General features: G+C 50.2%; 3 protein-coding genes across 3 annotated transcripts; 1 reads left to right on the top strand and 2 right to left on the bottom strand.

The window, feature by feature from the left end:
- Nucleotides 1-5,598: 5,598 nt before the first annotated feature.
- UHO2_01908 (uncharacterized protein) lies at nt 5,599-6,099 on the bottom strand (the record flags this gene model as incomplete). The annotated part of the gene is made up of 1 exon (XM_041559345.1): nt 5,599-6,099. One exon carries the CDS (start codon nt 6,097-6,099, stop codon nt 5,599-5,601), a length of 501 nt encoding a protein of 166 aa, XP_041415279.1.
- Nucleotides 6,100-9,260: 3,161 nt separating this feature from the next.
- UHO2_01907 (uncharacterized protein) lies at nt 9,261-10,256 on the bottom strand (the record flags this gene model as incomplete). The annotated part of the gene is made up of 1 exon (XM_041559344.1): nt 9,261-10,256. The coding sequence occupies one exon, from the start codon at nt 10,254-10,256 to the stop codon at nt 9,261-9,263; it is 996 nt and encodes a 331-aa protein (XP_041415278.1).
- Nucleotides 10,257-11,779: 1,523 nt separating this feature from the next.
- UHO2_01906 (uncharacterized protein) lies at nt 11,780-15,703 on the top strand (the record flags this gene model as incomplete). The annotated part of the gene is made up of 1 exon (XM_041559343.1): nt 11,780-15,703. The coding sequence occupies one exon, from the start codon at nt 11,780-11,782 to the stop codon at nt 15,701-15,703; it is 3,924 nt and encodes a 1,307-aa protein (XP_041415277.1).
- Nucleotides 15,704-16,053: the final 350 nt, after the last annotated feature.

Genomic DNA, 16,053 nt, shown 5'->3' with positions numbered 1-16,053 from the left:
CTCAAGAGGCACAGGGGTGCCAAGCAGGAGAGGCCCCTGAGCAGTACTCGATGAAGAAGGTACTCTCTGGAGAGAGAGCAGGAGCAGCATCGCTGGCAATGCTGTGAAGAGGTATATAACCATGCTTTCTCATCAGCATAGGTTGAGTGGATCCTCATCCACTCTACACATCATCATAACTAGTTATCACTTCAGCATAAGTATATATTAGTTTCAGTCAGCATAGCAGCAATCTATCAAGGTTGCTCCTCATTGTAGTGTGTGTGTTGTATCACCACTACCTGACGTCCGAAGGCACCCATAGCAGGTTAGCGGTCTGGATATAGATAGAACCGAAGGCAGTAGTCCACTGTGGTCCAGGGGTCACTTCAAGCATCAAGTCAACACACTGGACACTTGTGTTGATGCCACCAACCTTATCACCAACACCATCAACCTCCTTATCATCAACACTCACCAACCTTATCACCAACGACATCAACCTCATCATCATCAACACTCACACCAGACCTTGGTGTCATCATAACCGAAGCATTGATATTGATCATGCCGAGCTACCCCTGAACAGAGTGTCCACAGAGGTCAGCCGAAACCTACGATAGTATATACAACGAATGCCACCTGCTGTCACTGCACAACTTGATAGTCACCGATACCGAGACAATAGCTGTCACACAGTTTGATAGTCACCGAGTATCTCGACAGACCGACCTGGGTTTCAGGCGCGAGACCCCTGACACCATGTTGAGCATGTGCTTCCTCGGAGTATGACGTAAGCCATGTGTAAGCGGTCGCGCGCCAGAGACTAGCTGGGGTTGATTGAGTAAGGACTACTCGATATGATTCGCCTAAAATGTAACCAAGTGTCATCGCCTAGTAAGTCTCGACTGACTGCCTTGAACACTCCATTCAGAGGTTGCGCAGCACGGACATTGTTTGTTGGTGAGTGCATGATACACCCTCCCCTACAGTACGAGTGTTCATAGTACTGTTGATAATGCTCTTGGATGTTGTCTGGACTGTGATATGCCAATCGCCTACAGAGGACATGAGTTACTGGACCGCTGGTGTGAAACACCACCTGCAATAACCAACTGGACTGCTGGTGTCGAGCAACACCACCTACAGCAAGGGACTGGACCACTGGTGTTGAAGAACACCACCTACAGTTGTCGACTAACAGTGATACAACACACACATTGAGAGTTGTTGCAAGAGCACTGCTATTGCAATGATATGTAACCAAATAAGTATAGAGTAAGTAAGTTGAGTTCAGTGTGGATACCAATCCACTTGAATGCTATGGTAGAAAGAGAGTATTTATACATTCGATCGGTGTTTTCCCTCGACACCTATCCTGCTCCTCTTGAGGGGCCTTTGTCCCCTGTTAGGCACTGCCTTGCCCTGCTGGCATCATCCCCTTCAATACTGTGCTCCTACCGTTTTGCTCAGCATAAGGGTTATGCAACACTGCCCTCTCGCCTTCATGCTCTCCTTCTGTCTGATGTGTGATGCCCCCTTTCGGCATGGCCCCCTTTCGACTTAATCTTGTGAATCCCCTTTTGAACCTTGTGACCATACCCCCTGGTCATGTGGTCACATCAGCTCAGTTCTGTCTCAACTTGTTCAGATCGGCTGACTAGTTGAAGTGTGCTGATTCGACTGACTCTGATGTTGGCACAGCTCCGAATACTTGTTCGGATTGGCCGACTAGTTGAAGCATGCTGATCCGACTGACTCTGTCATTGGCACAGCTCCAAATACCTGTTTGGATTGGCCGACTAGTTGAAGCATGCTGATCCAACTGATTCCAACATTGGCACAGCTCCAAATACCTGTTTGGATCGGCCGATTAGTTGAGGTGTGCTGATCCGACTGCCTCTGTTGTTGGCATAGCTCCAAGTACTTGTTCGGATTGGCTGACTCGTTGAAGCATACTGGTCCAGCTGACTCCGACCAATCCCATGAGATCGATCTGGATTCCCAGGGTTCGATCGATCTCCTAAATCATGTGCGCTGCCAACCCGATTAATCTCGTTGATCCCTGATGGTTGTCGACTCTGATCAATCTGGTGCACCCTTCATATGTTGATCTTCTGTGCACCCTTCATATACTGCTCCGTTATGCGACATTATCATAACTGCTGCTGATCATTTGGCGCACTCTCTTGCGCAGGCCAGCCGTCCCTGTGACACCATGCAGCTGAACCAGCAGATGTGGCATAAGTCAGGGCAATGACCAAAGAAGAGTTTGAGGGGCATAATGCCTCCACATGTTGTACCTGTGAGTTGATTGTGGATGTATGCTGCTTGTAGCATGGTGTGTGGCCACCATCATTCATGTATACCTGAGTCATAGATGAGACTTTGGGCAATCTTCTGAATTGTCTGAATTGCCTGTTCAGCAAATGCATTGTTGGTATGTTGTTGGGTGGGTGAAGCAGAGATCTTCATGCCCATTGAAGAGCACAGCTCATGGAAGGCAGTGGACCAAAGTTCACCCTGGTCCACCCAGACCTCAGATGGTCTTTGATTCTTGGTGGCATGAATTTCAGATAGCCACCAGGCTGCTTCCTGATATGTGGCCCCTTTGTGTGCTAGCCCTTGCACCCAAATCATACTAGAATGGGCATCATGAATGATGAGGACAAATGAATATTGGGTGGTGCTGTGTAGTGGACCCATGACATCCATCAACACCAGTTTGAGCAGCTTATCAATCTGCTGAGGGTGAGCAGTAGTCTGTGCAATCACCTTGCTTTGTGTGCAAACATCACACAGAGTGTCAGGGTGGATCGCCAGGGTTGAGGGTATGTCATGGAGGTTTTTAGCTGCTCTCATCTGTAAGATTGCATCATGACCTGCATGCCCCAGTCTTTGGTGCCAGATGCTGGCTTTGCTGCTGGCCCCAAGGGAATGCTCTGTGCTGGTTGCCATTCTTGTTGTGGCAAAAGCTAAGGAGATGGCTGGCTCAGGCATGGTATCATTCCATATGAGCATGGCAGCAGTGGGGTAACTGTCTCCAGTCATTGGCACTCGAATGGCATGGCCATGCTTGTCTTGGACTGTGACAAGTTCATCCTCAAAGGTCACTTTCCCTTTGGCACACATGACAGATTTGGTCCCAATAAGGTTTGTCACCAGATTGGGAACCAGTAGGCAGTCCTGGTATGTCATTCACTCCCATTGCCACATCTTGGGACTAAAACTTAGTAGACTAACTGTACCTCCCATCTTAGATGCCGAGAGTTGCCCACCATCAGCAGTAGTAATACTAACTTTATGTTTCATTTCTTGCCAACCTTTCCCATAGCAAGTGCAATTGACCATGACACAGGAAGTGCCAGAGTCAAACACAAACAGCACAAGCTGAGGTGGTAAATCAATTGGCACCAGCTCAACCTCTGTAAAGAAGGCCAAGACTGGCACTGCATCCTATTTTTCCTGAGAATCTGCAAGCAGTAGTACTACACATGTTTTGGCATGGCTTTTGGGTGATACCTTACTCCTGCTTTCTTTCCATCATGCATGGGCTACATTGTCAGGACAGTGGTTGGCTGCATGACCTAGTTCGCCACATGCCCAACAGTTGATGAGGGTGGTGGCCCACAGTGCAGTGAGTTCAGACTCCTCTGTCACATGGCGACATCCCATGGGAGTGACTTCAGCAGCAAGTTCATAACACTGACATAGGATGTCTGATATGCTTTCAGTGGTTTGCTCCCTGCCATGAATCTTCTCGTGTAGGATAAACACAGAGTTGAATAAGGCATTTCGATCTGAAGGGAGTGCTCGTTTAAGGATCCTGTAGTGGTAATCCGGCTTCCAGGGGTCCTGTAAATACTCATGCAGCTCTGATACATGAGCTTCCCACTTGACAAGAAAGTCATATGTGTGGCTCCCTACTTGGTCCCAGTATAGGTCAAGGGTCACTGCAGACAGCTCAAACTCTTTGACTGTAGAATGTACTTTACATTTATTCACTGCCCAATCAAAGAGATCTATGGTGATAGGTATTGGTTTGTCTCCATGCTCAGTGAAGTATTCGATATGTAGCTTATTAGAGAAGCTCCACATGAGGATCAAGCTGAGTATCAAATCAGCATCCTCAAATGTTGTTGATTTTCAGTCAAGAACATTTCATGCAAAAGGAATGACAGATAGCATTGTGAAGATATTATGTCACCATGCATGCACAGAGACCACTCTTGGGTTGAGAAGGTCATGTTCATCCCACCGCATCCTTTCATTCAAGCTTGAGAGGGTCTTGAGGTGGTGGTTTGTGATAGCACTAAGTTCAGGAGTGGGTCCTGGAGTAGCATGATGCTTTCAGCAAGTTGAAGATACGTCGATATTTCCAGGGTCTAACTATTGAGAATGACGATCCAACGTGATAATAGTGGTTGACGTAAGCAGATACAAAAAGGATCGGGTGAGGGACGACCTGATCAGAAATCGAGAATCGGGTACAACAAAGTCCAGCTCGTTGTTATAGCTCGTCATTAAGTAGGATCTACCCACATTCGGCAAGTGCCACTCATTTGTATATACATCAAGCGGGGGGGCTCGAGGCTCCTGCCACACACGTTTTTTAGTCAATCGAGTATATATGTTTCTGCCTTAAAAGTAGTAGTGACATCGTACTCGGACTCTCCCCGATCACCAGTTATCGGGACCTAAACGTCTCCAAAACTTCTTTACTTATATCAACTAGAGGGGGTACCAAAGTTTTTGCGTTTTTTAAAAATGCGGGTTTTTTGAAAAGCGCGTTTTTGGAGCAAAGTTGAACCCCCCATTTAAGGAAAAGCCGGTTTCCAAATACGCGATAACATCATACGGCCGATAAAATTTGTATCCTAACAGTAAGCATATGAAGCATGAATCATACGGCCGAAAGGAGGTGCAACCTAAAAGTAAGCATATGAAACATGATTCATACGGCCGATAAGAGACGTAACTTAGCAATAAGCATATGAAACATGACGTGGCACCTATCTTCTTCACCTCGGGTATCAGATAGCCGGTGTGCCGAAGGCGATTGCGATGATCGGGCCTGACGCATGCCGATACGCGGGACTGGCCTCGACAACTTGCTACGGATCCGAGTGTGAAAAGGCGACAAAGGTGTGAGATCGAACTAGTGCTCACATACTTTCACTGTTGTGGAGTGAACTCGTTTTGCGTTTTTGAAAACGCACGAAAAAGCCGTGTTTTCAAAAACGCGGTTTTGTTTTTCGTTTGGCGTAGCTTATGTAAGCTATTGCGTTTTTTTTTGAAAAACGCGCTCTTCAAAAAACCCGCGTTTTTAAAAACGCAAAAACTTTGATACCCCCTTAGAAGTGAATGTGGCGGGAGCCTCGAGCTCCCTGCTAGACTTATATACAAATGTGTGGCACATGCCCGACTATGGGCGTATCCTACCTAATGACAGTGTGTAGCAACGAGTGGGACATGGTTGCATCCGATCTCTGTCTTGTATCGGCTCAGCCCGATTCCCTGTCTGATTTGCCGCACCCGATCACAATCAGACCTAATTTATCTAATCGAATGGGTTCTCGAGACACAGCATCACTAAGAGATCAGATATCGAAGAGAATGCTAGAGACAGGAGAGATCCATGGTAACGTTGTCCATGGAGCACTTGGTATCATCGAATGCCCAAGCCATTCGGTCAGACTTGACGTCATCGAAGCTGTAGAACTGCTGGTCAGGGCCCCAAATGTACACACAATCCCAAATGAAAACCTTTTTCGTCCAGAACTTTTGATTGAAGTAAGCGACTGACATCGCAGGGCTGACGTTGTCGTAATTCTTGACGTTCCAAGGACTATTGATGCAAACCGCCGCATGAGCTTTAGCAGGACGGTTTTGCCACATTGTAGCGACGTTGTGGATGCCGAATTCCTCCTTTGTCATTGGCGTCTTGGGCCAATTGAGGGACGAAGTGTCGATTATATAGGCAGTGAGCCAGAAGTCAAGTGCAGAGCTAGAGCTAGAGCGGCTTCTACCGGCAGAGCTCGATGACCTAGAGCTTTTGGCGGCGGCAGCGATGCCGTAGACGGAAAGGACAGCAAAGAGGAGAGACTGAGGCAAGAACATCTTGGCGCGAGTCTTGAAGAAGCGTTGGGACGTTCTTACAGCGAAGTACCGATGATTGTTGGAAACTGAAGTCGTTTCGGTCCCGATACTGGCGTTCGGGGAGAGTCTAAGATGAAGATAACAATTAATATACGGCGTTATCGGGGTCACGATCAGACTCCCTTTACCACAGCCGTATGTTCTATGTAATGCTTGGTTTTCATGATATGAGACTGAATGACAAACACATATATATACTCCATTCACTGCTCTGGTCCTATTCGAGGCAGGATGTGTCTCTTCATTTGTACTCCTGTGTTGCTATGATACCGGGTGCCATTGTGCTGTCACCATGACAACAATTACGTACCTCATTGTACTTCTCGCTTACGTGAGCCTCCCGTGTCTCAATGTCTCGGCCGTAACATGTGCATCTTACTTGAGATGCCGACGCATCTTCAACTCCCCCCTTCGGCGGGATCTCCAGTCCTATCATCCTAGCCAATCGTGAGGTGTTAAGACCCTGTAAGGGTTTTGTCAAGACATCTGCAACGTTGTTTGCCGTTCCGACATATTTGATTTCCACATCGCCCTCTTGTACGTGATCGCGAACGAAATGATACCGTGTGTCGATGTGCTTTAACTTCCAATGTTTGGCTGGATCTTTACTCACCTGTATGCACCCCTGGCTATCTGTGTATAGTACGGGCCGAACGTCCGTGGTCTCCAAATCCCGGAGCAAATATGAGAAGAATAAGGTTTCTCGTACCGCTTCGGAAGCGGCGACAAACTCTGCTTCGACTGCCGACAATGCCACACACTTCTGAACGTGTGATTTCCAACTCACTGGACACCCATATACATATGTTATCGACCCCGAGGTGCTTCTTCGTCCATTTGTGGGGTCGGATGCCCAGTTTGCGTCGGTATACGTCGTTACCGGTGTATCCGAGTGCTCGTTTGTCTCCCCTCCTAGGTGCAACTGATATTCGTTCGTTTGGTTCAGGTACTTTACCACGTGGATGGCTGCCTTCCATGCACTGTCGATCGGGATCGACATATATCGCGCCAATACGCCGACGGCAAAGGCAATATCTGGTCGGGCTGTGTTGGAGACCCATAATAGTTGGCCGACCAATTCTTGATACTTCTTTGCTCGCTGAGGTTCACATCGCTCGCCTCCGGCAACGTTCGCTACACTCAGCATGGGTACCCAAGATTTCTCGTTTGCTCCTCCTAACCATTTGTTCACCATTTCCTTGATGTATGCCGTTAGACCCAGAGATATCCTCCTCCGTCTTCTATCACGTGTGATCTTGATACCCAGAAATTCTTTGACCCTTCCATTGTCTTGCGTCTCCCATTTGTCCATGATCTCTCGCTTTGCGCGATCTACTTCATCACGACTGGGTGATGTTATTAGCATGTCGTCCACGTATGCTGTGATGATCGTGATCTTGTCGCCTGTCCCTCTTGAGTATAGGCATGGTGCGCTCGGCATGCAATGGAATCCGATCGTCCGGAGATGTGAGTCTAACTCAATGTTCCATTCTCGGCCCGATTGTTTCAGACCGTACAGTCCTTTCACTACCTTCAACACTTTTCCGGGTGGCATTTCGATTCCTACTGGGGGCTTGAGGTATACATCATGGTGTATAGTGGAGTTCAGGTACGCTTGCTTTACGTCAATAGAATCCATTTCCCAATCTCGTACTGCTGCGACAGCGATCACCCCTCGAATGGATTGGATGGGTGCTACTGGTGTCAACCGGTCGCCACTCTGTTCTGTCTGACCAGCACTTTGATTCCATGAATTTTGCTGAGTTGCTCCAGAAGATGTTCGGATTGTAGTCCGGGCTGTAGAAGAGCCAGCCCTTCCTTTCTAGACTGTACCCTAAGAAAATGGATGCGACGGCTCGCTGGTCCAGTTTCTTGTTGTCCCGTTTAACTTTGGGTACGTTTACCCATGCCAGACAACCAAACACTCGTAGGAGCTTTAAAGCTCGTTCCGGCGACTTGCCAAACATCGCTTGATAAGGGAATTCATTATCAACGCTCGGAGTGAGGTTTATTTTGAACGCCGCAGCTCTGATCGCGTATGGCCAGAACTTCTTCGGTAGTCTCCTCTGCATTAGCAACGTTCTCATCTTCTCTCCAAGGGTCCTGTTCATTCTCTCTACCCGTCCATTTTGTTTGCTGTTGTACCCTACGGTGGTTTGCCACTCTATGCCCTTTTCTAACGACCATTCTAATGCATCATTGCTTTTCCATTCCGTTCCTTGATCGGATCGGATCGCTTTTAGCTTCCGATCCGTCTGTGTCTCCAGGAACGAAACAATCCTTTTGAGTTGCATAAAGGCATGACTCTTTCGTGTCAATGGCTGTGCATACACATACTTGCTATGATCGTCGACCAGCACCAACGTGCATGTGTACTCCGTCACGTGGGACGAGTCTATTATTAGATCGACGTGGATAAGATCCAGGGGCCCTACGGCTCTTTCGCCGCTACCTTTCCCCATCCGAGCGCTTGTGCTCTTGGATCGTACGCACTGCTCACACGTCAGAGCGGTGTTTGGATCCAATTTCATGGTATGCTTATCCTTTAACTTGGTTGTGATCGCCTTAGCTTTATCTCTTCCTGGGTGCCCGAGACGCTCATGCCATAGTTGTTGTTTTGAAACTTTCGGCTCATTCTCAATATGCTCGAACTCCTCATCAACACCTTCAAACAATGGTGCTGATGTGGCCATCGCGCTTTCTTGCCATGTGTCGCCTCGGAACTCCAGAAGTCCTCGCTCGCGATTCTTTGCAATCTTAAGTGTCATGCCGTTTGTTAGAAAAATTTGGCCGCCGGTTGTGTCCAATATCACTCGTGCTCCTTCATCCGTTAATGAATTTGTTGACAGAAGGTTAACATTAAGGTGCCTTACATACAATACATTTTGCAGAGAGATCTCCCCGTAATCTGTTGATATGCTTGCATCTCCTATAGCTGCCGCTTCCAAGACCTCGCTTCCGGCGGTAATTATCCGCTTTCGGCAAGTTCTCGGGTGGATGAGCATGCTGTAGTCGTTCACCATATGGTAACTCGCCCCCGAGTCCAAGATCCAATGAGCTGTTTCTTTTGTGTTCGAGGGGTCCTGCCATTTCATTGGGAGGGTGAGGGAGCACCACGCTTCCTATTTAGGTTCAGCGAGGGGGGAGTCCTTGGGAATGGTAACCAAGGCGTCGCATTGACTGATACCATGTCCCGGTCGCTTGCAGACCCAGCATCGGATTCGGCGTGACTTGCTTGCGTTCCTCGAGCTCGCGTGGCTGTTGTCGGCTTCGGCTTCGGTCTCTCCGGCCCGTTCGTTTTGATCGTCGTTGCCGGCGGTTCTAGCACTGGCTTGTCGAGGGTCGATCCTTTGTGCGGGGACGCTCTCGACAGCGGTCTGCCGGATGCTTAGTGCGGTGGCAAGGGCGTTGAAATCGATTTGATGGACGGTGGCAACCATCTCCTTGTACACCGGATGCCGGATCGTGCATTTCTGCAGAGCCGAGAACAATGTATCATCGGCGAATGGTTTGCCGAGGAGGCTGCTTTCGGTTTGTATGGACCGGATCTCTTGAATTAGCTTTCTGGCGTCCGAGTTAAACATCTTTGTATCGTTGAGTTGCGAGATAAGCGCAAGTCTGTGAGACGTCTTGGTGGCTTCATTCGTGAGACCGTTTTCGATCTTTCTCCACACTTGGTTGAAAGTAAGGTACTCCTTGATTACATCTAGAACGAGGTAATTTACATTGTGTTCTCCGGTAGTGTCGATTGTTCCACGCAGGGCGTTGATTAAAGCATCGTCGAGGGAGTGGCTCCATTTCGGGTGTTTCTTGTCGTACGTTCCCTCGAGATGTTTCATCGCATGAGGCACGGATCGGAGGAAGGATTTCACGTGGGCGCTCCAGCTATGATAGTTTCGTGACGTGAGCTTTGGCACGGGTTCGAGGAGCTTTGCTAGGGTGCGAAAGTTATATCGCTTGTCACCATCATCAAAGTCGGAGTCGGAATCGGTGTCTTCGTCGGCTTCATCATTGATGGCCTCCGGCTCGTTCTCGCTCGTGGCATTATTATCGACCCGAACCTGGGTGTTCTTGCCTTTTCTGCCTCCTTTGGTCCTCGTTTCGGTGTCTTCTACCATGGTTGTCGGCGAGTTTCGGTTAGCTCGGTGATAGCTTCTTCAGACTCTTAATCAGATGAAGATAACAATTAATATACGGCGTTATCGGGGTCACGATCAGACTCCCTTTACCACAGCCGTATGTTCTATGTAATGCTTGGTTTTCATGATATGAGACTGAATGACAAACACATATATATACTCCATTCACTGCTCTGGTCCTATTCGAGGCAGGATGTGTCTCTTCATTTGTACTCCTGTGTTGCTATGATACCGGGTGCCATTGTGCTGTCACCATGACAACAATTACGTACCTCATTGTACTTCTCGCTTACGTGAGCCTCCCGTGTCTCAATGTCTCGGCCGTAACATGTGCATCTTACTTGAGATGCCGACGCATCTTCAACTGTCTAAGTACAATGTCACTGCTGTTAAAAGACAGAAACAAATATACTCAATTGACTAGGGAATATGGCGAGAGCCTAGTGCTCTCTGTGAGATATGTATACATGTGAGCGGCACATGCCGAAGGTGGGAGTAGTCCAACTTAATGATCTACCATGACAACGAGCGGGACTGTGTTGCACCCGATCTCTGATCAGATCGGTCATCTAACCGGATCTGCCCCGCGTCATCCTTTGGCGTCGCACTGGATCGTAATCTTCAACAATGATGAGATGTGAGAAGAGATCACGTCCGTATCATTCATGTTTATAGTGTTAAAGGACCGACATATAGGGGGTATCAAATTTCGAGTGTGCAGGATCGCTTTGTGCATCGGTAGCAGCCCACAATTCTGCCACAGATGAATGTCTTGGCTGATACTGTCCAGTGATCAACGAACCTGTATCGATCAACGCATTAGGTGGGTACGCCCAGGAAGGACGTGTGCGGCAAATGGCGTTAAACACAAGTATCGATTGCAATCATATGTAAGAACTAAGTACAAGACAGTGAATAGTATATATATCTGTCTCCCAGCAATCTGTGTATGCGTGTACGATACAGAGGTATGCTACAGCTGAAGCGTAAGGGAGAAACTATCTGCTCCTCCTCAGGTATTGTAAAGCTGGTATGCCGATCGATGCCTATCGCGACCGCCGGCCTGGACCAAGATGACGTGAATCCGAGTAAGCGAAGGTGGCGGCAATGTGAGATCGAACTAGAGCTTACATAGTTTTACTAAAGCGTTGGCAGCTTGGCTCCACTTAGCTCCATGCCCCTCACTATTAACCTTGTTCGTCTTGGACTCAGAGACCATCCGAGTCTCGTGCAGGGCAGCGAGAGTATCGCTGAAGCTGCTACAGCTCCGCCATCACACATAGCAACGACCGGCGAAATTGCGAATGCACAGCAAGCCTTTCTTCCTTTCAGTCGACTCGGATCATTCGCAAGCAGGCTTGCCGACTCAGCAGCTCCATCTGGGAGCGCGATCCACCTGAACTCTAACCATATAGCGTTTAGATCAGCTCAAGCTTAAAGTCGCTGTCACTGCCGAGCCGAAAGCATAGGGAGAAGCCAACGAAGCCAGCAAAGTCTCTTCGATGCCAGACTATCAGAACGGAATAGAGACACCCTACACCTCTACTCGACGAACGGACTGGCTAAGCACAGCTTCTCATGGTCGAGACAAAGCAAAAATCAGCTCTGTCGACGCGCTCCGCTATCAGATGGACCAAGAACTGAGCGTTGGTCCATCTACAGAAGCCTCTTCAGCTGCGAAGAGTAGAATCTACGGCCTTCTCACACCTCCCTACAGCGAGACAACCAGCAGTGCCAGTGGGAGTGTTGGACGCTCTCGAAAGGACTCAAACGACGCCTTTCCTTCCAGCCATAAAAGCCCGTCGTTACAACGACTCGAGCTACCCTCCGCACATCACGACACTGCCTCAGCCTTGTCCCGCTCCTCTTCAGCTGCTTCCTCTTCCACCAATACCGGCAGCGACACCATCGGAGGATCAAGTCTGGTTCAGCCTCACGACAGCAGCTTCCGAAGAGAGTATCACACATCAGCAGCCGGGCCATCTTTGACCCAGGTCAATTCCACAAGCAGAATGGACAAGTCACCGACCAAGCCTGCTGAGGCGTCTCCAGCAGGAGCACGCGCCTCTTCATCTCTCTCCTCACATGCTGGCTCCACCCAGTCACCTTCAGGGCGAAGACCACGTCGAAGCGAATTGCACGAGCGCGACGTCACTCAGCTTCGCTCCGAGTCTCGACTTGGTTTCGAAGACGACGACGACGACGACGTAGGGAATGAGCAGCAGCAGCATCCATTCCCACGATCAGGCTCTCAGCACAAATATTCTCCACGCAAATCAACTACCTTGTCCGTCAGCTCTTCCCGATATGATGCAGAAGAGTCATTAGGCGATGTACAATCACCTACGCGACAAGGCAGTCATGATCTGGACTCTGGAACAGCGATGACACACAGCTCAGCTCGTTCGTCGAGGTATACGGGCGGCGATGAGCTGCCTTCAGGCTCCATGCGACGACTTGTGTGTACTACGGGGAGATCTTCAGGTCGACACTCGCTTGACGCTCGAACATCTTCCAACAACACAAGCTCGACTCGCAGCCCAATGCCAGCTGAGTTCAGGCTCCCCGACAAGGAGATCCGCCGCGCATACAGAGCTGCGCATCAACGGAGACCCAGTGCAGATGAATCTGATCGCAGCGATGGTCGAGAAGAGATGCTTCCAAAGCCTAGATCATCGGAGCTCAGTGGTGACAGTAACGAGATCCGTAGTCCCGTCTCGACTCACCGTGACAGCCTGGACGAGATCAAAGAGGAGGGTGCAAAAAATCTGTCTAGCAGCTCGCGCTCACCCATCCAGCGTCGCAGGTACGCATCGGATGCTGCTGCAGATGAGAATACCGCGCCACTGGACTATGCAGGTCGTCTTGGCACTCAAGGTAGCCGCATCTCTGTCGATGTCTCTTTCGCTCAGCGACATCTCTCGAGGGGCTCGCAGCATAGCACGCCTTCCAGTGCAACTCGCCGTTTCCCTCGCTCCTCCGAAATTGGTTCTCCCAGCGAAGAAGCTCGCGCACGAAAGATCTCTTCTACGTCTTCCAATCGATCTCAAAAGTCATCTAGTAGCGCTTCTGAACTGCACCGCGCTGCTTCACGAGTCAGCATGCGCAAGCAATACGGTTCTGGTCTCTTTTCAGCTGATGCTGTTCCTCCACCTGCGACTACCAGCGCTCGTCCGCACAGCCCTTCTGTCAGAACAGAGCATTCCTCCTCTTTGACCAACTCTTCGGACCGTCCGCGACAGTACAACGATAGACTTCGTCGCATGGATGATGCTGCTTTGGATAACCTTCGCAACCAGATCGAGGATCTGCGTGTTGGACGCGCCGGATCGGAGCACGATAAACGTCAACAGCATCTCCCTTCACTTCGTGCTCAAGCGCTACTTGGCACCACTCGATCTTCACTCGATCTCGAATCTCCTGTATTGGGCTCGACTCGGCCTCAATCTGTGATGGGCTTGCAGAGGTCGCCTAACGATAGCTTCAGACCGCAGCATATGCATCAGTACCCTTCAACGGATCCACAGCGATCTCGGTACGACCGGGCCTTGCCGACACCTGATCCGAACAACTCTTCTGATGCGGCAAATCGCATTCACGAGCTCGTCGGCTTTCGAGGCGGTCCCAGTCGACGTGCGTCTGTACCTCAACGCAGCGCAACATCCCTCGGCACCTCTCCAGGGCACATGACCACCAGTCCCGTAACGGAGCGTCGCGAGAGAATGGCTTCCAACGGCGAAGAGCCCGCACCGATCCGGAACCTTGCCATCCGTCTGACCCAATACGAAGCTCTGTACAGCAAGACGCCTGTTGGTGACCCCAACGGGTCTGCTGCAGTGGGATCGCACACAGCTCGCACAGTAGAACTGATGGGTGCCATCGTTAGAGGCACTTCGACCATGTGGGCTGAGCTTTCTTCGATGCATCCGATTGCCACGGAAGGACACCTGATGGGACGTCCAGGCGATGCTTTCACCGACGCTTTCGGCCAGCTAGACGAAGGACTTGCATTCGTCAATAAGCTCGTGCTGGAACAAGCGCGAGCTATTCAGGATCTGCTCTTCCTCCTTGACCGCACCGAGAAGGAGAGACAAGCACAGTTCAATCAGGCTCTTGTTGAAATGGGTCACTCGCCTAGACCTTTCTCACGCATCGGGGGTGGGGTCTCAGCGGCGGGGTTGACTCCAGGCGATGCGTATCAAGCAGCTGGTGGTGGTGCTGAAGCAGGGAGTGCCCACTTGCTTCGCAGAGCAACTTCTTCAGTACGAGGTGGGTCTAGTCTGCAGGCTGACTCGCCATCACCGTTCGTCCGTTCAACCCGCGGCCTGGGCAGTGGAGAACGCGGCGGCACCCTCACCGCTTCCCAAATCCGCTCAATGACCTCTCTTGGTCACACCAGCAATCATGGTCGCTCAGCGTCCGAGCTTTCCCCCTCGTCCAGCGCTGCTCAGCGTCGACTCGACCGTTCTGCTCTCCAACTCCCACCTGAGACTTCGCAGGATTCGCCACTGTCTTCGCGCCGTAGCGTCATTGGCCGACCTTTCCCTTCATCCAGTGATGCTTCCTCCACTGCTGGAGCCAACAGCGCTTCAGCCGGTAGTGCTCGACCTCCGCTAGCATTTACACCGCGTCGACCTAGACTCAGCAACCCGTCGGTCTCGAATGCAACAGCATCTTTCCAGCCCTCTGCAACCTCGGCTGCATCAAGCGTCGTCGCTTCGAGTCCCGAGAACAGTCTTCAGAACGGAGTTAGTGGGATGGATCAGGTTGAAAGCGAAGGTAGTACAATCGGAGGAGGCGGACAGCATGGAAGTCTACTCTCAGAGACGGATGAGTTCGGACGAGTCATTGCTGGCAACTCAAGGTCCCTCCCTCCCGGAGACATGGCGAGACTTTCCTCCCGCCAACGCACAAGGCAAGTAGCAACCATCAGAGGGAACGGCCCCCACCGTGTAGCCGACACCCTAGCCGCTCAACTTGACACCTTTCGAACAAGCACCGAAGAGCAAGATCTTGCAGCAGAAGAAACAGCTCAAGTTGCGAGAACGGCTTCAACTCATCGTCGACACACGATCAATTTCCACAATACCAATGCTTCTCCTTCTTCCTCTCTTGCTGATGGAGAGAATACAAATAGGCAACCAACAAAGCTGACTCGTCCACCTAGACCGCCGAGGAATATTTCGAGACCTAGTGAAGAAAGCATTCATTCGCCTGCGAGAAAGACGCAGCTTGGGCAGAGGAATGAGCCTTCTACGCCGACCGCTGCTGCGGCTCTGGGTGGGGATGTAGGTACTCCGCGCGCGACCGATCGTCAGGCTTACCGATATGATGATGTGGAGGGAAGTGGTGCATCCTCTGTTGTGAGGAGTTTGGGCAGAACAGCTGCTAGGAGGGTCAGTCGTGTGCTTGGTTCTGGTCAGTAACGGCACAGTCGCAGAAAGAACGATGTTAAGCAATGTATGATTAGCCACTGCATGTATCTGTACGAATTGAATGATGCAATCAAGACAATGAAAGAGCTTTGTGTGTATGTGTGTGTTCATAGACGAGTCCACCACGAATGATTGAAGGACTCTTCCGTTGCCGTTCTGACCGGTGCGAAGCGCGATTGGTTCGTTGCCAGCTTCTCCGCTTCCCGAGGGCCACAATTCAAGCTCCAGAACGAGGAAGTTGCTCTCTCAGAGAGTTCGGTGTCACTCAGCACAAAGTTGCCTTAGAATCGTTGTACTGTGTGTACGCGTTTGTGCAACAAGAGTTGCGCATTGACCAGCGA

Source organism: Ustilago hordei (assembly GCF_900519145.1).
Source record: "Ustilago hordei strain Uho2 genome assembly, contig: UHO2_contig_03, whole genome shotgun sequence".
NCBI classification, from domain to species: Eukaryota; Fungi; Basidiomycota; class Ustilaginomycetes; order Ustilaginales; family Ustilaginaceae; genus Ustilago; species Ustilago hordei.
This window is presented reverse-complemented; position numbering and strand designations above follow the sequence as displayed.